Below are 24,929 nucleotides of genomic sequence, written 5' to 3'. Positions count from 1 at the left end.
GGCAAGCTAAGGGGAGCTGGCGGCAGGGGTTGGGGTGATGGTGGCAAGGGCAAAGGGAGCCGGCGTTGGTGGTGGAGGGGGGTGGCTGGATTAGGATTTTAGGGTTTTTCCTTTTTTTTATATTTTCTTTTTAATTTAATTTTCTTTTTTTAAAACCGATTCCACAAAGTCTTATATGTGATTGGTCATACCGAGTGGCCAACCTTAATAGAGTTTACTTCATTAGCGTTGTATGAGTTATTTGGGGGTTACTTTGTTAGTGTTAAGGGGTTACTTTATCAGTGTTATAGGGGTTACTCGGTCAGTGCTACAAGGGTTACTTTTATTTTTTAAACCAATGCTACAAGGGTTACTTGGTTACTGTTTTAGGGGTTACTTTAAGCGACCATACGGTGTGGCCAGCCACACACAAGACACCAATGATTTTTTGCCACATGTACGAAGTGGGACCACTAATAGATTTCATTCAAGAATCTGTTACGTGGTGGTGAAATCCAATTTTTGGTTTTTTTTATTTTGTGGTGTTATAATAAAACTTTTAGATGTTGTGGTGTTATAATCAATTTTTTGACAATTTTATGGTGTTATAAGTCAAAAAATCTAGAGGTGATCAATAGGCGGGTTGGGCCGAGGTAAAAAAAATCTCCCCATTCATCGGTTCGGGCCAGGCCAAACTTCGGGGCGAAAAATGTGTGCCCAAACCCGCACAAACTAAGCGGGCCATGCGGGCTTTTTGGGCCGAACAACAAATCATCTAAAATTGCATAAAATCGATTTCACAATCTCGCCCGAACTTTTAAAAAAAGCGGCAAGCCTGCCCAAAATCGGGTCGGGTTGGCCAGGCTCAACTTGATCTGTCTAAAAAATCATCATCATTATTATTATTATTATTATTATTATTATTATTATTGTTGTTGTTGTTTTTTGGTTGGAAAAATAAATGTGAGATTACAATAAAAAAAATAAAGTCTTTTTGAAAATAATTTATTTGAAAGGGGTCGATTTGAGATTTTGAGGTTAAGTACAACCAATAACAACAAATTGTTTGCTAATTAAAAAAATGTCATTTTTTATCCCCATTTTTTTGGGATTGCTAAACGCAGCCTAGGTTTCCTTAACATAACTCTTTTTTCCCTTATTTCTCAATCCTCATAAAATTTAAATTCCCTCTCTCTTACCTAAATATAAAATCTTAATAAAATTTGCAATATAAGTAGTACATACGGAGTAAAATTTAAAATACTCATTGGCCAGAATTGCAATGAATGATTATTGTTAGATCTATCAATTATTTTGACTAGAAGGACTTCAAAATTGATTAAGTTTTCTTTTTTTTTTTTCCGAGTATATTTCATGTAAAATGAGTGAACTATATAGGTCCTTTTCGGTTACATTGAACAAAATCAGAGTGTCAATTTCACGCATATTGAACAAAATAGTGTACTCTATTTCACACATATTGAACAAAATAGATTACTGTATTTCGCACAAATGAAACAAAATTCTATGCTCTATTTCATACAAATTGAACAAAATCCTTGTACATTGCATACGTAGTCTCAATTTTAGCCTAGCTGTACAAAAAAATTAGTCTATATTATCCAAATTATTCGTATCCCAATTTGATTTTTCACTGTAACAAAAAAAATCCCAATATAAGATTACATACTCTTGATTTCTCAATATGTTTTTGTAAGAAATTTATGGACCTAAATACAATAATAATGTATGTGGACTATACGGTTATGATTGTATTTATACGCTGTGATGTAGTTTAGCCCAAAATTCAAGTGATCCATTTAAGTAATTATTATTATTGGGCTTGTTACGTCTTTTATAAAGTATGGGTTTAGCTTTATGTGTAGAGACTGTTGGACCTTTTCTAATGCATGATGGGCGGAGTAGGGAAAGGGTGTCTATATATAAATAGACATACATGGTTATGGTCCCTAGTAGTACATACAATAGACTCTCAGTTATATCCCATCAATAGAGAGAAACCCTAGAGTGTGTATCTACTAGAAGACGCATAATCAAAAAGGGGTTCGATCAATTGACATGGAATCAGGTACGCTTCCGCAATTATGTTTTACCGATTAATTTGATATGAAGATTAAGTATGTTGTAGGAATTAATCCTAACAGTTTTATCCATGCTACCCTTACACGAAAAATGCAGCCCTTATTATTCAACAATGATATCAAAAATTCTGGAAAACAGGATGAAAATACACAAATTTAAATTTAACTTGCACTTCATACCACAAAATTTCATATCTTTTGAATTTAAGAAGAAAATGTTAAAAGGAATTAAGAGGAATTAACTTTCATTGTTTGATTGTTTGACTTTAAAAGTGACAATCCAAAATGAAATGGGAAATGGGAAATGGGATTATGGTATTGATTTGAACGACGCTAATAGCATCTATAATGGCAAGCTACAATGCTTTGTAACTTGTTTTTCCACATCAATTTTTATCGTACAACACTTTTTAGTAACAAAGTGTTCCAATGGTAAACTACAACTAGGGGTGTCCATAATTCGGATAAAAACCGAAATCCAATCCAATCCAAACCGAATTATCAATTCGGATCGGATCCAAACTTTAAATCGGATCGGATCGGATTGAGATTTTTTGAAAATTCGGATTTTCGGATTGGATCGGATTGACTCTAGTTGGATCCAATCCAAACCGAAAACCGAATTGTAAAATTAAGCTTGTGTAAATATGTTTTTTGAAGTTTAGGACAAATAGTTACTTTTACATAAAATAAATTAGGGAGACTTTATATTAATTAATTAATGGCTTGATTTATTTTAATCATGATTTTAAAGACTTTTATTTATATTAAAACTTTATTTTTATGATCGTATTAGACGCTAAAAAATAATGTATTATAATTCGGATTTTCGGATCGGATCCAAATAACCGAATTTTAATTCGGATTGGATCAAGAGAGAAATTCGGATCGGATCGGATTGGAAAATTGAAAACCGAATTATATTTCGGATTGGATCGGATTTGGACTAAATCCAAACCGAAAACCGAATGAACACCCCTAACTACAACATCTTGTAATTTACAAAAAATAAAATTTAAAAAAATAAAAATAAATAAATGTACACATGTTACAATATGAGTGGAGTTTATTTGTCTTTTTTTTCAATCAAGCATGTAGCTTGTTTGGGCTAGTAGCTAGTATGTTGGTTAATTTTTTGTTTTCCAATGATAAGTATGTAGCTAGATATTTTATTTTAATTGCAAACAAGTCCTTACAATTAAACCATTAGAGATGCTTTAAGTGAAGTGGAATATTAGGTAAATATGAATTGTAAGGGTGACTGTTAAAGTTTTTGGGTTTTTAGGCTGAAAAAGAGAGCAGCAATTAAAGAATGAGGAAGGAAGGAAGGAATGAAGGGATAGTATAATTGGTTTTTTAGGAGGGTGTGTGTTAAGTAGATAAAGGTTGTATTTAGCAACCTTGATTTTTTTTAACCATGAAAACTGTTGTAATATGGTGTCAAGCACGTGAAAGTTATTAAAGTCCACCTGTAACTCTGCAACACAAGTACACAACTGATTACTGCAACCCAACTTTAAAAAGAAAACTTAAAAAAAATTCCTCAAAAAAAAAAAAAAAAAAAAAAAAAAAAAAAAAAAAAAAACTTAAAAAAAAAAAGTTAAACCCAAATTGAGATCTCTGTTTTAAAAAATAAATAAATTAGCATGAGACAAATATGATCAACTTGTTTTCATAAAAAAAATTATGATCAACAAAATCCCTGATCGAGTAGTGAAACATATCTACATAATCACGTGATTACGCTGATGTTGATCAATCTTTTTCTAATCAATTACTTTACTATAGTCAAACTTGAATAGTAGCTAATTAAAACCCTAATTTGCTTTCTGAAATGTGAATTTAGGACAAATCATACATATGAAAGTCGCAATCAAAATTTAAAAAGGCGGTCGGATGTATTTTTTAAGGGAGGATTAGTTTAATACTTCTACAATTAAGTACTTGGTAAGAATCTAGAAAAATTCAGAGTGTTGAATACTTCATTTGCATATCTTAGAATATTTCATTGACTATTGCTTGATAAGATTATGTAAGGTTTTATAATATATTGCTAATCATATTCATGTAATTATTAGTATACTATTACATATTCAATTATTCATAGTGTTGAATTATTGTTGATCTACCCTTTTTTTTCCTTCAACTTGATAGTTTGACTTCAAATTACCATATACTTATATATACTTATACTGTATACTTTAAATATTTAACCACAAATATTTATTTCATCTACTCGGTATATTACCAAGCTAAGCTTGGTCTAGTGGAAAAAGTTGTACCTTCCAACCTTGAGATTGGAGTTCAAACACCACTAGAGGCACTTTAAGGGTAGGGATCTCTTACCCTTTCCTCCTCACTCACAAAGTGTCTAATTCGCAAATATAAGACTAAAAAAACGTGAGGGTTGAGATTTAATCAGGGTCCTTCTCCTTACCTTAAAAAAAATAAAAAAAAATCTACTCTATACATTGATACTCTTCATCATTTGATTGTGGACTCACTTTTGAATTTTAGAACCTTCTATTTACCATATTAACCAAAGAAATTATGGTGGGCTTCCAAATTAAAGTACCATAAGTGTCATCAAAGTAATGATTGGAAGTTTCTATTAGCTAATGAAAATTTTATATTTTGTATATTCCTTTTGTTCAGAATTGATTATCAATCTACTCCGTAATCCTGAGTTCCCGACCCTTATTTATAACAATGGTGTTGTAACTAATGTATGGCATAATTTAATGAAAGAACTACATAGTACATTAGTACCATTAATACTTTCTACACATAATTTATTTTTAATAAGAATACAATGGTAAAAAAAAAAAAAAAAAACACCTTAGAAAACAATTTCACAACAACATAATACGGAGTGCCAAGTATGAAATTTTTTAGTTTACATTTAATTTAGATAAATTAACAGAATTAACATTTTCAAGCGGAGAAAGAATCCACGCGTTTTTTTTTAATTTTACTCTATGTTGGGAGTAATTTAAATCAAGTGTTTAAGTGTTTTCATTGACATTTTTATAAGGACTTCTGAAACTTCTTTCTCTAAACTTTGGATTATATTAGTCGATCATAATAATTTTACTTTTTTGTTCCTTCCTCTCCTTTTTCGATAAATGTTGATTTGGATCATATAAATCCTTCGCTATATTTTATGAATGGAATCTTTGCTTAAATATCGACTCTTTTTAGAATTTCAATTGATACATCAAACTCTTTGCTATATATATCTACTCCGTATTTCACTAGGCTACTAATGAAATTTCAATTGATAATGTTGCTTTTTTTCTTTCTTTATTGGTATTATGAAAATCATTTTGATGATTCGGTCTACAATAATTCAAGTACCACTAGAGTGGTTATTCAAGATCATTTCACGTCATTAAATTTTTAGAATATTATTCTAATGTTCTAGTGTCCTACGCACTTGCTTGCTGCATGCCCTTCATGATAGTCTTCTTTAAGCAATTGAGCACAATATCATACAAAATTTCTCTTGTTGCATTATTTATAGCAAAACTAATCACGCAATAGATTATGTTTCAATTTTAGGTCAACATGATACACATCAAGACAATAACCCCTTGGGTGATCAAGGTGCTTATAAAATGACGTCAAAAGTTGCTCACCCTCTTCATTTCTCTCATAAGCTAATCGTACAATAGATTATGTTGCACCTTCAGGCAATATACCTCAAGATATCAATTTACTCATTTATATAAATTTAGTAAATTCTCTTTCATTAAAGGATTGTCACAACCTTGCTATTTAGCTTTCCTTTCCAAAATCAAGCATCTAAGCTTTATACATAACGTGGAATTATAATCGATCATCGTACTATAAGTTCCTTTCTAGTAAGTTCTTTTCTCCACTTGCCAATACCCACCTTCTTTTTCTTTATTTTTTTATTTTTTAAATTCTGACTTTGTGTCATATCATCTCTCTTGGTTTCCAACTTAAAATCAGCATATAATTCTCTTTCTAGCTTCTTTCACCATCCAACCTAACTTTTATGCATTTTGTGGTATCTAAATCTCTTATTATGGAACATTTATTTAACCGACCTTAATAAAAAAGACAAATATTACAAACAAAAAAACCTTACAAAAAAATGACCAAATCTTAATACAAAAAGCCAATTTTATAACAAGAAACAAATAATAATGAAGATTTGTTATTGCTTTTACAAATATAATGATATAGACAGAAATCATAATTTAATTATATAACACGAGGACAACACCTATACGTTTACTATTGTTCTTCTTCACGTCCATTATTCCAAGGTATGTATATTCTCCCCTTTATGCTTTTCTTGTTCATTTCATGATCATCAATGAATTAATTTGAAGTCTTTTTTTTTCACCACAATTTCAAACGGGCATTTCTTACTTTTTTGACTCATCATATTTCAAAACGATTTTGCTGTTTGAGTTATTATAGAATTTATGTGTATGGGTTTCGTAAATTCCTGTACAAGACCGTCTAACTAATTGACAAGGTATTATTCTATGTATACATATTTGTTATAACTTATAACAAATTTGTTGGTTTTGAATTAAATATTGAGTTAACAACCTTATTGTCTCAAAGTTATTTGTTTATTTTGAAATTTTGTCTCTAAATGATCATCAAAAATTGGCTTTTTATTGTTGTTGTTATTGGGTTTTATTTATTTATTCTTTTCAAGAAGGAATTTGATGCTTTGACTTAAATATTGAGTTCTTTTTTCTGGGTTTTATTAAATTTTTGGTATTAATTCACTTTTTATATTTCATGTGATTTAGGTTGTAATATTTGAGATGGAGGATGATGATGAAGATGGCAAATGATCTCTGTTTTTCCTCTGTTTTTGCTCTCTGTTTTAATTAGGTGGTGTAAGAAAAAACTATAGATTAGGAAAAAAATTTACAATCAATTTAATTAAAAATGATGATGATGATAAAAGATAGACAAGATATAAAGCCAATATTGGTGAAATTTGGTGTGGCATTAGCCTTATCGTTTGCTGGTTTCCTCTATTCTCGAATTCGAATTAAAAGGATCAATCCATCTGATCCCCCTCCTCCTCCAGTTTCAGGTTTGTAATGATCATATTTATGAAATTCAATGATTTTGATTAGTTTAATTTAATTGGGTTTTCATAAGTTTGATTAAATTATGTTTTCTGTAATTTTTTTTAGCAGATTCTGATGTGAAAGCTGATTCTGAGGGGAGAATCAGGGTTAAGGATGATAATCAACCTGAGATGGATTCAGTTAATGCAGATGTAAGTTTGTTCGTTTTGTCTCGAAAATTAATTGGATTTCTGTATAAATTTGATCAGTTGCTTAATTGTTAATTAATGATTATTAATTACAAGTTGATAGTATTAATTGGTCAAATGTAGATGAAATTCTGTAATTATATGTTGATAATGCAAGCTGGCAATTCAAGCTTAATTTTTATTCTTATTTCGACTCCTCGAATTTATTATTGTTTGAATTAGGATTATCCAAGGATTTTCTTGATCGTTTGCTAAGTAATTGATTCTGGTAAGCCAGAAGAAATTATGTTTCAATAAACTTGGAGTTTCTTTAACTAATCACAAATCAAATTGCGCTATTAATAACATAATTACACCGATTCCCAACCAAAACAAGACTGTTTCACACCGCTGTTACCATAATTTGATTCTTATGAACTTAATCTGTTAATCATGAGTAACTTAATCTAGATAATATTACAAAAATCATTTACATATGAAGTAACTAAAATCTTGACATTTTCTTTATGTATTTTTTTGGTAATGCAATTCATATGATGACCTTATCTATTGCTTTGGACTGTGTAAGCTGAATTATACAAATTGATTATAACACCTTAACATGATCCTTGTCCTTGTATACTAACATAGAGCTGAACATTAATCTGTGAACCAATTTTCTTAATTCTTTAGTCCTGTTAATGAAGAGCAGAACTTTGATTTTTCTGATGGAAAATTCTTGCATTTGTTCCTTTAATCAGGACAAGCCATGCATTCGGGTTCGTGTTGATAATTCAGCCATACATGCCTCGCCTAATGGTAGATATAGTGGTGATCGAGATGCATTCTTGCTGCCTGAATTTGATCAGGTAGTCAAGGAATTTGATGCTGTAAACTCATCGAAGATTGATGGGGAGAGTTTTACAGTAAAAAAAGACTTACCTAAATCACTTAGAAGAGTAGAAAGGGATGACTATGAACAGGAGATAATGAACCTTCAGAAAAGGATAAAGTTCCTTGTCGAAAGAGAAAGGAAGCTTGAGGTTCAGTTGCTTGAGTATTACGGCCTTAAGGAGCAGGAAACGGTGATGATGGAGCTCCAAAATCGTTTGAAGATTAATAATATAGAGACGAAGCTTTTCTTGATGAAGATTGAGAATTTGCAGTCAGAAAATAAGAGGCTAAAGGAACAGGTTGCTGATTACTCTAAGATTGTAGCCGAGTTGGAAGCTGCAAGGGCGAAAATCAAACTGCTTAAGCGAAAGATTAGGTCTGAGGCTGAGCAAAATAGAGAACAGATCTTAGACCTTACACAAAGAGTTGTGAATTTCCAAGAGCATGAACATGAGCATGAGGTTAGCACTAGTATTTCTGATGATCAGTCTGAGGTGCAACGACTTACTGAGTTGGAGGCTGAAGCTGAGGAATTAAGAAAGTGTAACGAGAATTTGCAGCAAGAGAATGCTGATTTAGCTCAAAGATTGGAATCTACCCAAATTCTTGCTACCTCCCTTTTTGAAGATCCTGATGTAAGCTTCTCTCTATTCCATATTCCTAACAAGATTTTTCGAATTCTTTTAAAGTATTTTTGTGGGAGTTTAGGCTTTTTAGGCATACTGGTGCATGGTGCATACATATAAATATTCAGAACTTGTGGTTTTTGTTATTGTTATTGTACCGAAGTGGTTTAGTATTTGACTTCTCAAGCTCTTTAACTTACAGAAAGAGGAGCTACACAAACAAATGATTCGATTAAGGGAAGAAAACGAGAAGTTGACAAATGAAGTTGAGAGGCTTCAAGTAGATAGGTGTGGTGAAGTGGAAGAACTAGTCTATCTCCGATGGATAAATGCCTGTTTGCGTTACGAATTGAGGAATTACCAGCCTCCACCTGGTAAAACAGTTGCCAGGGACTTGAGTATGTGCTTAAGTCCTACTTCAGAGCAGAAAGCAAAGCAACTAATACTCGAATATGCTAATACTGAAGACGGAGCAAACAAAGAGCCACCTAGCCTCACAGACTTTGATTTTGATCAATGGCCTTCTTCACAGCCTTCTTATCTTACAGACAGCACTGATCACGACGAATCCTCTGGTCCTAACTCTGTTCACAAACCTCACAACAAGAAAATCAAGTTCTTTTCTAACCTGAGAAAGTTGGTTAGAGGAATCTCTAGTCATCACCACCATAATAGTTATAATCATAATCAAGGTAACCAAGTTTCTCCGATGTCTAGATCATTTTCGGTTGATGACATTGGGATGAAGTACTATGGAGCAGGACATAGTGGTTCAAGAAGCAACCCACAAAGTCCAAGATTAGCATCATCTTCTCAAAACTCTAACAACTCCTCAATGGAATATCAACCACTCACAAGCTTGGCTGAAGAAGAAGAGAATGCTAATCGAGTGAGATCAAAGTCACTTAGTGGAGTTAGCCATGTGCTCGGAAGGGAAAGACCTGGGGGTTTTTTGTCCTTAGATCATACACCGGCACAAGAATCAGATTACTGGCAAAAGTCAGATTTGACAAAGTATGCTGAAGTCTTCAGGGAGTCTAGATGGTTGCAGAAACACAAAAAATCTGCATCATATAGTACTGGATGATTGAGGTAACATATAATGTTGACTCAGGACTTAGGCCTTCCTGTGTACATATGAAATACCGGGATTCATCACAGTATCCTCAGCATTTTATATTTGAGGATTTAACTAATTTTGCTTCAAATAAGAATGACATGCTTGGATGATATACAAATGGTTTGCACATACGTAAAAGGTATAAGTAATATATGTTGCTAATCAAGTGATTGGAGTGAGTCCATTGTGCTTTATTACGTAATTTGGTTTCCACTGCGACAATTCTGTAAACATTAGCTGAGGTATTTCTGAATAACTTTTGTCAATATTACGAAGTAACAGCCCTGTTTCAAATTTAATGCAAGCTGGAAACTGCTTAATCTTACTCGCTCACGACTTTTACAAGTATAGCGTTGTAGTGAAATATATTGCATTCTGCTCAATTTCAATTTGTTACTGCTGTTTGATAAAATTACACACTGCTATTATGTTATTATTGTATATGATGTACAAGTTTCATGAATAATTAGAAAATTTATATTGAAATGGTAACATACAAGTTTCATAAACTCAATAGTTGCAACAGATGGCTTTGATATGTAGTATCATATACTTGATTACATACTGATTTTCTTGTAACAGGAGACGAAGTCTTAGATTTTGAGAGCAAACACACAGATATGAGAAAAGCAATGAGATAAATTTTAAAGCTAGTGCAAGAAGACAGTTGTATTATGTAGTATACAAGCTTTGTAGAAAAATAGTTGCTCGAACATCATTTAACTGATGAGTTCAATGCCTTGAACTATGAGGGCATCGGCCAGAACCTGGTTAGCAGCCTCAGAAGGATGCACACTGTCCCAGAACACGTATTGGGTGGCGTTGCTGCATGTTCCGATAGACTTAGGATTACATAGAAGTGATGTCGTCTCTATAGTTCCTGTACCACAGCATCCCTTCCTGGCCTCAGCAAATCCTAAAGAGAAAAATTCAGTCAGTAAAATCATTGATCATTTACAATGTATGTTGTTTGTCGAAGATGTGCTTACCAGACTTTGAGGGAGATTGTACTAAATCGAAGAGGGGCTTGTAAATGTCGAAAATAACAAGTTTAAGGCCAGGGAGCTGTTTCTTCAGCTTAGAAGCAGCTGCATTGAGCTTATTATTGAATCCCTGGGCGTCGGAGTTAAGGCGTGAAACACAACCATTCTGGTGAAATCCAAAGAGTGTTATGGTTGCTGGTATGCAACCTAATGGGGGAAGTGAAGTTGCTCCAATCTTTCTTGCTCCTAATCCATAAAGCTCCTGTAGAACAACACTAAACATTTTAAGTCCCTCATTCGGCATCTAATAATATATTACTCGTTGGCCTAGAATTAATCGTCACATTATACCATAAGTAACACCATATGATTTTACCAATAGTAACATTTAAGTGAGGTTACATTTTAAAATATAGTCTAGATATTATTTCAATATACAAGTATATTATATTATGTGAAAATATATTTTCAACATTTATGTGATCATAATATCTACGAGCAGAATGAAAGAGTACGTTTGGTCCACAAGGACCACAAGTCATAAGGAAGACACTTGGGCTGTTGGGCAAGTAACATTATTAATGCACATAACGGCCCATAATGTGTGGCTACAAAATGTGAATTTGACCAAAACTAAAATTCAACCCAATAGGGTTTTTTTTGTGCACGATGTCCTTCCCAACATATTTTTCAAACAATTAAGAGTTGAAAAAAATGACCTAATTAAATCTAAATTAACTAAGTTTTAAATACAACTTTTACTCATTAATTAAAATTAAAACAATCACAAAACACCACTTTAATATTTTCGACCATCATAAAAATTTTCATGCTTGTGAAGGAATCGGATTAAGTTTTGACAAGTCTACTAAGAAATAAAACTAAAATACGGAGTATTAAAAACAAAGGGGTCGGGTTGAGGTTTGATTATTACCTGAACGAAGTTGGAGAAAATTCCAACAAGGTAAGAAGAGTACTGGTCAGGGGTGTATAATTTGTTGATGAAGGGATTGACATAGTAATTCTGAACAAAGTCACTACTCCCAAATCCAGCTATGTAAAGAGCATCCTTTAAGATTGACTTAGCTTTACTGTCACCTGCCACCTTTGCTAGCTTCCCTTGGTACTCCTTGTAGTAGTCTAGTTGTTGCGACAATGGAATTGCGTGCTGTACTCCAAATTAAATTCATTAGTAACTACGATGTTAAATTAAGTACGATAATTAATGTCATCTTAAAAAATATACATACTCTGTATAACTGTAGATTTTATGACTAATTATAGCCATAGTTGTCAATTTGTTGTCATATTTAATTTGGTTAGTAATAGTGTATAACCTTAAGGTTAAAACTGAAATTTGTAACACTCTATAGTTTAACCTTAATTATTAGGTTACACTATTTAGTCTTCTTCTTCTTCTTTTTTTTTTTTTTTTTTTTTTCTTAAAATAGACGCGCAGGGATGAGTTAAATTGTATTTATGCTATATGTTATGGCCGTAACCTTTTTTTTTTTTTTTGATTATTTTTTTAATGAAATTATTATTATTTTTTTTAAAAAAAAAGAATGTAAAGTAAGGTAGAGTTGACTTTACACTGAGAGCAGCAGTTTTCTCATCATAGCCTGATCCAGCAGATGCAAAATTGGCACCAATAAGAAGGTTCTTTCCTGATGCTTGTGGGCTTAAATATGCTGGTGCATATGTTGTGAAACCCAGAGTTTCAGCTACAAGATTAACATGTTCAAACTTATACATCAAATTGCCAATTAAAAGTAATAAAACAAAAATAAGTAAGATTAAGTTGATACAATTAGTCAATTACTACATATATTAAACATGACTTATACTTAAACTTTGACTTCAAGGAGACTAATTTGCCTATACAACCCCAACCTTTTTATCTCGGACCCCTCTTTAATTTTTAAGTCATAAGATACAAACGTTGCACCTAAAAATTGGTAGCTATAGCTACGTAAAGACCGGTGATACCATATCAACAAATTTTGATTCTTAACAACCAAAACCTGCCTAGGGTTGTTACAAGTTATGCAATGGATACACCCAACATAAACATGATATGTGTACAAAAAAAAAAAAAAAAAAAAAAAAAAAAAAGGAATGAAAAGCAAACTTAATGACAAGGGAGTTAGAAAGTACCAGTAATATCAGTGGCTAATTTTCCATTACAAAACCTTCCAGTAGGTTTATGATTAGCAAAATCCCTACCATAAGGAGGATAATCAGCCTTGAAAATAGTAGCAACATAATCATTGTTTCCTACATCAACTGTTGAATCACCAAACGTGATAATTGCTGGAACTAAACTTGTATCTTGAGCATTTACAAATAATGCAGATCCCAAAAATATTAGACTAAAAACTACACCTTCAAATTTTATGCCCATTTTTTGTTTTTTTATCACTATAAACTATAAAGTGATATATTTTTTATTTTTGGCTTCTTAGAAAGGGTTCAAGGCTATCTAGTGTAGTTTACATTTATTATAAGGGGGGTATATATGGTGAGAGTGTGCATTGAATGGTTGCATTAAGGAGACACTTTAGTGGTTGAATGTACATTCAAAGCTTTGGTTTAATTTTCTTGATGATTTGTATACTCTAATCTTCTTAACCAATTTTGCAATTATGCACCTCCCTTACTTGTATAATGATTATTCTCAAAGACTGGTTAGCATTATTTGGCATTGAAGTGTCATGTTCAATTCAAGATGATCAATCTTATCTTGTAATTATATAGTGATTAATGTGAGAAATTTAGCGTACGTTTCATGTAATCTGACCAAGCCACTCAGGATCTATTTATTTCATCTTATTTGCATGTACAAAATAAGTTCAATTAAAAGAAGTTAAGAAAAACTTTTTTTTTTTTGGATATCGTCATATATAAGTATGTAGCAATTTCAAACAAATTTAGATTAAATATGCGGTAATATACAAGTAATTTTTAGACAAAATAAGCTAAAGTTAACAAAGCCTGAACTAATTTTCAGTTGTTTAATTAATTTCTTTTACTTGCAATATTCTTAAATTACGCTTGTCATGTCAATTCATTATTTCAAAAACGAATACTTATGTATTTAGTTATTAATAAGTAAACATTTAAAATTTGATATGATGAAAGTGAAAATTGAGCCGATTAGTTTACAAGATCCCACATAATCATCTTTCCATTAACAATAATAAATCATAAAGATCAAAATAGTGTTTATAAATAATGTATTAGTCAAAGTGTTGTAAACAAAATATAACGAAACAGAGAAAAGTATTACATAATACTCCGTAAACATTATCTTTCAATAAAAACATACATCAATGCACAACTACCGGTTATTACTCAATACTCATCAATTTCAAAAAATTGATGCATTTACTCATATTTCATAGAATTGAGTGCATAACCTTAAACAATAGTTACAACGGAGAAAATTGTGTTATGCAATGTTCTTTCTAGATTAGCCAAACTTAAAAACTAAAAGAACAAGAAAAATTGTTCTTATTAGCCAAACATATGACTATTGAATTGAAGTTGATATATCAACTAAATAATGGAGTATTCATTGTACTAGGAATTAATACTTTAATTTGTATTTAGTGAAGGAATTAGGGGTACGGTCAAGAAGAATTGAAGTTTACACAAAAAATTACTTGGGAGTGTAGGTCATGAACATTAAGATTAGAAATAAATCAAAATAATACTTGTATATCATACATTAATCATATTCTAGATATCCATAAAATAGTTTGTTTTTACTAATTAAGGCTTTATTGTTGAATTTATGGAAATCTTCTTTTTTGTCACAATAGCTACCAACGTTAAGATGTTATAACCATTGAGTAAATAACGCTACCATTATTAATCGTTTTTTTTTAATAGCAAACCCTAATAAATGTAGAAACGTGCACATACAACTAACTAATACATTGTTTTTTTATAACCTTTTTCTTGAGATAAAGACATCCCAACTATTTCAAACATAATATGTTACACTTGAAAATGGTAATAACACTCAAGGTAACAACTCTAGAAATGGCAAAAATTGGAGGGAGAATGCCGTATAAACAAGTGTATGTGCAATAATACTAGCAATAATTGAGGTGACTAGATTTAATACAAACACATTTTAGTGTCCTTTATATAGAGGGGAAGTTGGGAATATAGCAAAATTAGGTAGTTGTGATTGAGATTTGATTGTTAAGCTAGATAGGTTGGAAGATGGTCTAGATAAATATACTAGCAGCAGTCAGCTACATGCATGTGGTCTAAATTTAATGAGAGTAGTTATAAATATCTTCTATATTTTGTCAATAATTATTATGTCAGTCTTTCTTTCTTTCATTCATAACTAAATGAAAATACTGGACAGTGGAACAACTAACCGTTATATGAGGGCAATGCAGCTCATGTTGTATTGCTTGCCCTTTTCAATTCGTTTTGACTATTGGACATGTATTTGTATTAACTCTGTTAGAGGTTATATGCAACGATTAGATATTTTTCCTCTCTGCTTTATGTCAAATTGTTGCACATAACCTGTAACAGAGGTAGTATGTACTATCGGATTAATGGTACAATTAATGTTATTTTCTATTCGTATTAATTTTTTTTTTTTTGATTTATCTATATTGCGAGTTATTAATGTATGTCTATGGACTATGGTACAACAAGATATAATAATGTTGATGTTTTAAAAGCTTTCTAAAAATACCCGACCGAGTAAAAGATTAAAGAATAATAAGACTGTCTTCTCAGGAGGCACTAGTTCCACTAACAAATAATAAAGCCTTAAATGGAGGCTAGAATATAAGAGAAGAAATAAGTTACGTTGAATAATAATAACATGAATTCCGATGTCGTCCAGCGGTTAGGATATCTGGCTTTCACCCAGGAGACCCAGGTTCGATTCCCGGCATCGGAACTTTTTAATATTTTTGGATTATTGATTGCATACAAATATACAGTTGGTATAGTCTAGCATTGACAATCAAGCACTATTTTTATCTAAGAGTTTCAGTGTATACTGATAAGATGAGACTAGGCAGCGAGCAATTTTAAGAAATGAAACAGGATGCACGAAAATGCTCGTCGTATAACTTAAAGATGCCTTGTAGTGTTGTGCCCAGCACTAGCACGGTTTTTGTATATGCTTAAGGTGGTTTTATTCGCTTTATAATTTATGCTTCAGTCATTTATAATATTCTTTTCTAAGGAAATTAAAATGTCTAACAGATTTGCAATCACGTTATTGTACTAAAGTTTAAGTAATTAGAAGTAGCACACACTGATTGAAGCATCAAGCAGAAGTACTAGAACTTGTGAAATAAATCAGAATAAATGAATGAATCTTATACTAATTTAAGAGCTCTTACACAACAAGAAGAATTACTGGATATGTGTTTTATCACATACAAGAATTCTTTCATCTAAAGATCAATTTGACTTTATTTTCCGCATCATTTCAGCTACCTACCTTGCCAAAGGACTCATTTGAGTCGATGTATCAGCAGTAGTGGCTGTGTCATGGTTGATGTCAAATTGTCAATCGTAGGGTAGCTATGTATATTCATGATTAACCATCTCTTCTTGTTTTCATTGGAACATCTCAATGGCTAAACACTCATTCAAATCAACCTACACTTGGATACAACTTATTTACAAGCTATACACAACAATTCAAATTACATACATAAACATACAGTAGTACATGGATACTGATAATATGTTTCAATAGAAGAATTCTTCTATTTTAAAGATCAAAGTGAATTTCCGGCATCATTTCAGGTAACTACCTTGCTGCTGGACCCATTTCAATTGATGTATCGGGAATGGCAATGTTAGTAGTAGATGATAGCTCGATAGCTAAACAAACATTCAGATCACTCAACACTTGGTCCATGGTTGGCCTTTGTTTCGCAGTAGATGACACACACATCATAGCAATGTCCAAGGCTTTCTTTGCAGAATTGGTGCTGAACTGTCCTTCCAATCTCTTATCAACAATGCTGTCAATATCCCCACTCTTAAGTTTTTGAGTAGTCCATGAGATTATGGGTGTGGGTTCAGAATTGCCTTCTACTACTTCTAGTGAGTACCCTGTAATGAGCTTCAACAAAACAACCCCGAAACTGTACACATCGCTCTTCTTATTTAGTCTACGAGTGCTACAGTATCTGTAACACAAGGCGTTATAATAATATCACTCATCAGACTAAGGAATTGAAGTTTTGTAATCCTTTAGAAGGCTTAGAGATTACACCACATGATTTTGAAAGCTCCACAACTCTACTAAATAGAAACAGGATAGCAAGAAATTAAAATGCTTCAAACCAAGTGTAAACTTACTCTGGATCAACATAACCAAGTGTTCCAATCACCTTAGTATTCAAACCACTCTCATTACTTTCAGTAGGGAACGTTTTGCAGATGCCGAAATCAGAAATCTTGGCATTCAATTTCTCGTCTAATAGAATGTTGGAGGTCTTTATGTCCCTGTGTACTATAGGAGGTTTACACCCATTATGCATATAGTCCAAACCTACAGTACAAAATTTTATGGTTAATCATCACTACGAATGACTCAAAATACGCAAACAAGTAACTAGCATGCATGATAGATAGTTATCCATGAATCCATCAATCTTAATTAATCTTACTAGTACTAGTACAAAATCTAACATTTATTACTGTTAGTCAAAACAATCAGTCACTGCATGCCCCTTGCTTGGCGACATAGTTTTATATACAGTCGAAGACTCAAAGTTTCTTAAGAGGTAAGTTGTCATGAAGAAGTTCTCGGTATGATCTTAATTAATACAATCTTTGTATGCACTTATACCACCAAGATTGCCAAGTAAATTGTTAAGAGACTCAAAGGGACAACGAACTAGTAAATCTACTTTTTGAAAGAAAAAAAAAAACTAATTGCAACTTCAAAAGAAATTTTGAGGTGACTTTCAATTCATAGGTAATGTTGAGTTTCTCTGAAGTCTTTTTAATATATATATTTATATCAAGCAAAGCTTTCTCATATGAAATTATTGCAAAATTATTGCAATATGCATATAATGCAATATGCAAACTGACCTTGAGCAGCATCTTTGGCAATTTGAAGTCTCTTCTTCCAACATAAATGTTGGAAATAGGTAATGCAAACGAATTCTCGCGCCCGATCGGGCGGTGGTTCGAGTTTTTGACGAGCCCGATCAGGCGGCTCTCGCCCAACGGCTCGCCCGAGGTGGGTTTTCTAGATCGCCCGACCGGGCGCGACACCAGGTCTGGGAAAACTTTATCTCGCGCCCCATCGGGCGGATGTTTGCCCGATCGGGCCCGCCTTTTTCCTTAGGTCGGTTTGTTTATTTGTTTCCTAATTTCGGGACACATATAAATATGAGCATTGCCTTTCCTGTATTCATAATTTTATTATTATTGAACCCTAAACACATAAACAAAAAACCTACCCTTTGAGATCTGAACAGTTCTTGAGCAATTTCACTCTTCGAGTTCGGGTGCACGAATTACGGGGAGAGTTGCGTTAAACTTGGGGGCGTGCGTCACTAGGAAACTTGTACCGGTGGTGGCGTATTTCGCTTATAAGGCAGTGGATTATTGTTCCACGGCGCGACTGTGAGTGTGAGATCTTCAATCAAGTATTTTCCCTTTCATCTTCTCTATTTTTTGTTATTGGAATCGACAGGTATTTTACCAACAATTTAAAAGCAAAATAGTATTAATTTATTATACTGTTGATTCCTAGATTATTCAATCATAAATCGTTCGATCATAGGACAAGGGAAATTGATGTTGATTTTATTTGGCGATTATTGTTTTCGGGTGATTTAATTTGGGTAATTAAATCAAGATTTCAAAGGAGTCAGAAACTAGTTTCGATCAATTTGATACCATGTACAGGCAGAAGCTATTTGCTTCATGATTGGTTGCATATATTTCTACTCATGATATGTGTCGCCGCTAAACCTTAGCTTTGTCTTTTAATCTTTGATAAAGCAGCCCACTTGATTTTATTTTGTGGCTCCTAGTGGACATCATGTCAGCAAGGTTAAGGAAAGTTAATTCCTAACTTTTTCGTTTGTCAAATATGGTTTCATATTGAACCATGTTATTTAAAGAATTTAGAGAAAAGAAAAACCTGAAATTTCCATTGAAGAATGTCGGTGGAAGCAGTGCAATTCAGAAGTCTTTAATTTAGAATATTAATTAAAGTGGTAGATTATCAAAAGGTTGCTCCTTCTCTAGCGAAAACTCCAACAGGATATGCAAGTAATGCAATCGGTTATGGAGTGCGAGGATCGATGGGAAGCAATGGTGTCGACTGTCGAGTTATAACTCAATAAAATCTGTCTAGCGAGTGAGCCGAGATATGCAACAATCGTTGGTCAGACCATTGCTCGTAATCAGATAAGTTATCCTTCTCAATTTATTTAAGTAATTTCTAACTCTACATAATATTTGTGTCTATTATTATGTGCCCCTATTATATATGCATAATTTAATTATTATGAGCTATTGTTTAGCAATGTGGGGGTGTTTTGAGTTAGATTTTTGTGACTAACTAGTATGTTAGTTTGTACTCTTGTTGATGAGTGGTATTGAGGAGGAAGGTCTCTGAAAGTGACGTTTATCTATAGCTTTTTGTTTGTTGGTTTGCAAGTAATTTATTTCTGCTAATGTATGTTTTGTCCCAGTAGATTAGGGATGACATGTGTTCTATCTTACGATAGTGTTTTGTTGACCTTATTCCCAATCATGGACAATGTTTTGCTGAGCACAAAGTATGTGATAAGCTTGTAAGTGTCCCTTTTTTAGATTAAAAAGGGATTTAGAATTATTGTTTCTTTTAATTCTTGTGATCTTAATTAGCTTTTTTCCCGAACTTGAAATGTATTTAATTTGCTAGAGGTGTAGCAATTATTTTTCATGTTGATGGTCTAGATGAGACCAAGTTGATTTCCGTGCTTATTAGCAGAATAAAAAGGCTTGACTAAGTAAAGCTAGAATGGCCGTGCAAGTTTGAAGTGTAAGTGCCCCACATGAGATAAGGATGGGAATTAACATTCTATATGTCTTTACAAACTATTAATCTTCTGTGAATGTTAGTATTGTGGGGGTTGCAGATATGTATCAGTTGTTTATTTGTTTAGTAAGTATTTCACCCAAGAATTTGGTTTATACTCCCTTATTTGCTACCTGATTCATGATTATTTTCATGTGGTATCTGTGATGTGGGGGTTTCCAATAATAAAGAATTGACTTCTAGATATGTTTCACGTAAAGCATGAAGGCTTGTGGGTCTGTGGGTGATATGTATGCTGAATATCTGCTACGTTTATTATGTACGAGCTTGATATGTTAAATCCTTGAAATGTCTCAAGTATATGTTTTCCTATGACATGACATGTTAGTTTTTGCTCGTTCATAGGATTTGTTTTTGTTTCCTAAGCTTTATTCTGCCAGTAAAGTTGATGAGTTCATCATCTAAGGTGTATTGGATTAAAGCTTAAACTAGTGTTATATCATCTTGGTTTTACTTTCTTGTTCGAAAGTTGTATATAGATGTTTGTTGTGTGGTATATATTCATGTAGCGGTGAATGGAAAAATCCTGAACCATATGGATAAACCTGATTGACTAGTTGTGGAAAGAAGCATGTTAAAGCGAGTTGTGCACTCTCTTTGAGTCTGATATGTTTGAGAATAGTATATATTTCCTTGCTATTTTAAATCCATCAGTTGTAAGTATCTTTCAAGGTGAGTTGAAAGGTGGTTGATTGGAAATGGGCTAAAGGTAAGATACTATGTTGTTAGGATTTATTCTGTAAGTTTGGTGCTGACTAACTCTTATGACTCACCTGGTTTGTTCTAAGCTTGTCTGGTTTGCAGTAAGGTTGCTTAAGCTTCCTAGCATGATTGATTGTAAATCAAGGGTGTGTATTTTAAAACGCATGCAGAGGTGACAACTTAGAAGATGAGGAATTTTTTGCTCATGATGTTATATCCTTTGTGATATGTATGGTGAGTGGGGGTTAGATTTGAGTACTCTAACTTGTTATGTTAAGTTTTTCTTGGCATGTGAGTTGAACTTCTTGATGCATGTGTGATGTTACTATGGTTCGCATTGATAGAGTTCATTTGCTAGAATGATCATAAGTTGTTAACTTCACATGCATGTTGTTAATTGAGATAAAGATGTATATGTGTCTTTAAGCCAAGAAACAAGTACAAGATAATGTGATAAGCAGAATGGTTCTAGGCAGTATGCCAATGAACTAATAAAGGTACGCATCAATCTCATTATTGTGATGTAGAGAAAGTGGTTTGGTAAATTATATTTATCATGTGTAAGCTAGAGTTATTTTCATGATTTGGCCTTGATGTTTGATTCAAATGTGCTAATGTTTTGCAATCTAAATGATGAACAAACTATTCTTGACGTGTAGTGGTTTTGTAGTGAACTATATTGTTCATTCTGTTTGTCAAGAGAGAATTACTTAATTATTGTTTGAGTTTCAGTTAGTACAGGGATGAAGGTTAAAGTAAGGAAGTTTCTCAAGTACCTATCCAGTAAATTATAAGAGACAATGATTGAATGAACAACGATGATTAGTTGAACCTCTTCAGTGTATGATTTTTATATGATGAAGGGTGGTGCTCTGTTTCGAGTGAGCTGCAAAACAAATTGTTGTATACTATCCATTATGAAGCAAGGTTCATCATTAGATTGGATGACGTGTGTCAAGAAGATGATTGTTGCAAAAATTAATCTCTGGAAGTTTGTCCATTGTGGGGGTAAGTTGATCCTCATGTTCTCTACATTATTTTTCACAAGTGTCTATGTATGTTGTCAGGAACTACAAATGTAGTGACAAAGTTAGACAGATCTTGTGGAGGTGATACTCATGTTAGAGTACGTGAAAGCAAAGAAGAATCAAGCAGGTCCTTATACTATGATGAAGCACAGGTAAGTGCTTGATTGTCTAAGAGAATATATATATTTAAGATCCTGTGGGGTATTTTAAATTATTCTAATGACGAATTTTAAAAATTGAGTCTAAGTCCTGAAGTGATCTGGCTTAATAACCCTCTAATTTATATGGTTATGAGATGCTTTGGTAGACTTGTTGCTTGATGTTTGCAGGTTGAGCTTTAAGTGCTCTTAATATGTCCATAACCTAGATTGGGTGGTCAATTAAGACAGCTTACATGGACACACCGAAATGTTTTAATTTGTTGAACTTTTGTTCTAAATGGGTCTAGAGCCTTGTTTTGGTTGACTCATTGTTGGATTTACACCATTTATGTTTATTGAATCTATAACTTTTTTCATTGGTTTGTTGATCAGGTGGATTCAGTAAGGTTGAGCGTGGCTCTTAATGTCATTGTCCAGTTATTCTTTGAGCAGGGATTGATAATGGTTCTTAAGTGGATTTAAGACCATTAGCCCAGTGGCTCTTAGAGTAGGATCGATAATGACACCGAAGGTGGAAGGTTGAGCATTGCTTGCTCTTAATACTACTAGCCCAGTTGCTTGAGAGTAGGGAACGATAGTGATCCTTAAATGAATTAGAATCACTAGCCCGGTTACTGCTCGAGTAGGGAACGATATTGGTACCGAATGACTGAGGTTGGGAGTATCCCTTAATGCATCTAGCCTAAGAGCTCATTGAGCAATGGATTGATAGATGCACCGTCGAGTTGATAGGGTTGAACTTTTCGTTCTTAATGTTCTTATTCCATTGCACAGAAAAATCTTGGGTTTGCAAGGTGCTTAAATGTGTTTTAAGCCTGCAAGGAAAGACTCTAGATGTGCTGGGAATATGTATTTTATACACAGACGGAACACCTACGTGAGTACGAGGGGTGGCCTCCTTCAAGGGAAAATTGTGGTGTAGTTTTCCTGAAGTACTCATGAGAGCCCAAGGTGTAGGCCAAGATTGGCGGAGTTGCTTAAGCTCTAAAGTCAAGGTATGTGTATTCAAGGTCCCTTCCTCGCTCCTAGGAGTTCAAATCATAGGATACTCACTAGGGAAGTGTTGAAAACCTTGTGCACTAATGTGTTAGTTCAAACCTTAGGATACTAGCATTTAAGTACTAAGACTTTCATTTACTGTTCAGATTTCATGTTGAAGATCCGCTCGCATTAGTGGGGGATTGTTGGAAATAGGTAATGCAAACGGATTCTCGCGCCCGATCGGGCGGTGGTTCGCCCGACCGGGCGGACGTGGCTAAGGAAAATAGGAGAACTCTCGCGCCTGATCGGGCAGCCCTCGCCCGACCGGGCGACGGACTCGAGTTTTTGACGAGCTCGATCGGGCGGCTCTCGCCCAATGGCTCGCCCGAGGTGGGTTTTCTAGATCGCCCGACCGGGCGGTGTTCGCCCGACCGGGCGCGACACCAGGTCTGGGAAAACTTTATCTCGCGCCTGATCGGGCCTGCCTTTTTCCTTAGGTCGGTTTGTTTATTTGTTTCCTTATTTCGGGACTCGTATAAATATGAGCATTGCCTTTCCTGTATTCATAATTTTATTATTATTGAACCCTAAACACATAAACAAAAAACCTACCCTTTGAGATCTGAACAGTTCTTGAGCAATTCCACTCTTCGAGTTCGGGTGCACGAATTACGGGGAGAGTTGCGTTAAACTTGGGGGGCGTGCGTCACTAGGAAACTTGTACCGGTGGTGGTGTATTTCGCTTCTAAGGAAGTGGATTATTGTCCCACGGCGCGACTGTGAGTTTGAGATCTTCAATCAAGTATTTTCCTTTTCATCTTCTCTATTTTTTGTTATTGGAATCGACAGGTATTTTACCAACAATAAAGCCTCAACATTTTTTCCTGAAACGAGCCAAATGAACAGATTATTGAGTGATTCCAGGCCATTCATGATTCATGCATACACATCATTTAAAAGGATATAATGCCAATAATTTCTACAAAATAATGTCATGATCACAACAATAGTAGGTTGTTAATAGTGTATGTTTACCTGATATGTGCTGTTGCAAGTCGCCATTAGCTATATGTTCATATATAAGTGCCATGTTATCCCCTTCTATGCAGTAACCTATGAGAGAAACAAGGTTTTTGTGATGAACTCTTGCTAACAATTCAGCCTGTCAGTCAGAGAAAAAAGGTGTTGGCTTGTTATAGCAAAATGTAATGATGCAGACGTGCAGTGTATACTAATTGATCATACCTCAGTACGAAACAACTGTAAGCTATGAGTATCAGATGGGTTCAGCATTTTAACAGCCACACGAGTACCATCTGGTAAGGAGCCGTCAAAAACTTTTCCTGATCCTCCTTTACCAATCATTGTTTGGAAATTATTTGTCATATTCCTCACTTCGATATATGTGAAGCCCTGACTCTCTAGCTTTAACGATGGACCTTTTATGTACTCATTTTGTCCCCTTTTGTTTGTCACTTTTGAAGGAAAATCACGGGATCAAATTAAGGTAGAATATGTGAAATAATGAAAGTATATGGAAAAGTAGAATTCTCAACCAATAAAGTAATAAAAATACAAGGGAAATAGACATTTCTAATTAAAAAAGTAATTAAAGTGTATGTGAAAGAGAAATTGAGAGATTCAAGAGCATAAAACATTAAATTAGTTAAAAATTGGCACAATTTTTATGGCAAATTGACATTTTAGATTTTTTTTTTCACTATCTAACAACATATTTTATGATAAGCTATGTTTTTATTTTGTTTGTAAAATATTATAGTACTAAAACGTAATACTTCCTCCGTATTTTTAATATTGCACCACTTTCCTTTTTAGGAAATTTCACAAATATTGCACCATATCCATTTTAAGTAGAGAAATATTTGTGTTCACACTACAAATACCTAATATACTCTTGCTATTTAACCCCTACTTTTTTATTTGTATAAACAATCACATATGGACAATTTTGTAATTCTACCTTTCTCTC

At 33.5% G+C, this 24,929-nt stretch overlaps 3 protein-coding genes and 1 non-coding gene across 6 annotated transcripts; 2 read left to right on the top strand and 2 right to left on the bottom strand.

The window, feature by feature from the left end:
* The first annotated feature begins 6,073 nt into the window (after positions 1-6,073).
* Positions 6,074-10,269, top strand: LOC145589644 (protein CHUP1, chloroplastic-like). Of its 3 annotated transcripts, none has more exons than XM_081646305.1 (5): positions 6,074-6,376; positions 6,878-7,170; positions 7,274-7,359; positions 8,097-8,864; positions 9,058-10,269. In XM_081646305.1, exons 2-5 carry the CDS (start codon positions 7,020-7,022, stop codon positions 9,940-9,942), a joined length of 1,890 nt encoding a protein of 629 aa, XP_081502431.1. In that variant the 5' UTR covers positions 6,074-6,376; positions 6,878-7,019; the 3' UTR covers positions 9,943-10,269. The 3 variants fall into 3 exon arrangements, with proteins under 3 accessions (XP_081502431.1, XP_081502434.1, XP_081502433.1); XM_081646308.1 differs by having other exon boundaries at positions 6,077-6,376; positions 7,277-7,359; XM_081646307.1 differs by lacking the exon at positions 6,074-6,376 and adding an exon at positions 6,453-6,591.
* A 206-nt stretch (positions 10,270-10,475) lies between these two features.
* LOC145589645 (GDSL esterase/lipase APG-like) lies at positions 10,476-13,461 on the bottom strand. The gene is made up of 5 exons (XM_081646309.1): positions 13,116-13,461; positions 12,552-12,682; positions 11,893-12,126; positions 10,965-11,220; positions 10,476-10,891 (listed from the first exon to the last, which is right to left on the bottom strand). The coding sequence occupies exons 1-5, from the start codon at positions 13,360-13,362 to the stop codon at positions 10,695-10,697; spliced, it is 1,065 nt and encodes a 354-aa protein (XP_081502435.1). The 5' UTR covers positions 13,363-13,461; the 3' UTR covers positions 10,476-10,694.
* A 2,361-nt stretch (positions 13,462-15,822) lies between these two features.
* TRNAE-UUC (transfer RNA glutamic acid (anticodon UUC)) lies at positions 15,823-15,894 on the top strand. The gene has a single exon. It is a non-coding gene; the product is annotated as a tRNA-Glu (tRNA).
* Positions 15,895-16,761: 867 nt separating this feature from the next.
* LOC145588932 (putative leucine-rich repeat receptor-like serine/threonine-protein kinase At2g04300) lies at positions 16,762-24,304 on the bottom strand. Its single transcript, XM_081645518.1, has 4 exons — positions 24,185-24,304; positions 23,975-24,101; positions 17,319-17,511; positions 16,762-17,146 (listed from the first exon to the last, which is right to left on the bottom strand). Exons 1-4 carry the CDS (start codon positions 24,302-24,304, stop codon positions 16,762-16,764), a joined length of 825 nt encoding a protein of 274 aa, XP_081501644.1.
* Positions 24,305-24,929: the final 625 nt, after the last annotated feature.

This window comes from Chenopodium album, chromosome 17 (assembly GCF_948465745.1).
Source record: "Chenopodium album chromosome 17, dcCheAlbu1.1, whole genome shotgun sequence".
NCBI lineage: Eukaryota > Viridiplantae > Streptophyta > Magnoliopsida > Caryophyllales > Amaranthaceae > Chenopodium > Chenopodium album.
The sequence above is the reverse complement of the archived record's forward strand: the minus strand, read 5'-3'. Positions and strand labels throughout refer to the sequence as shown.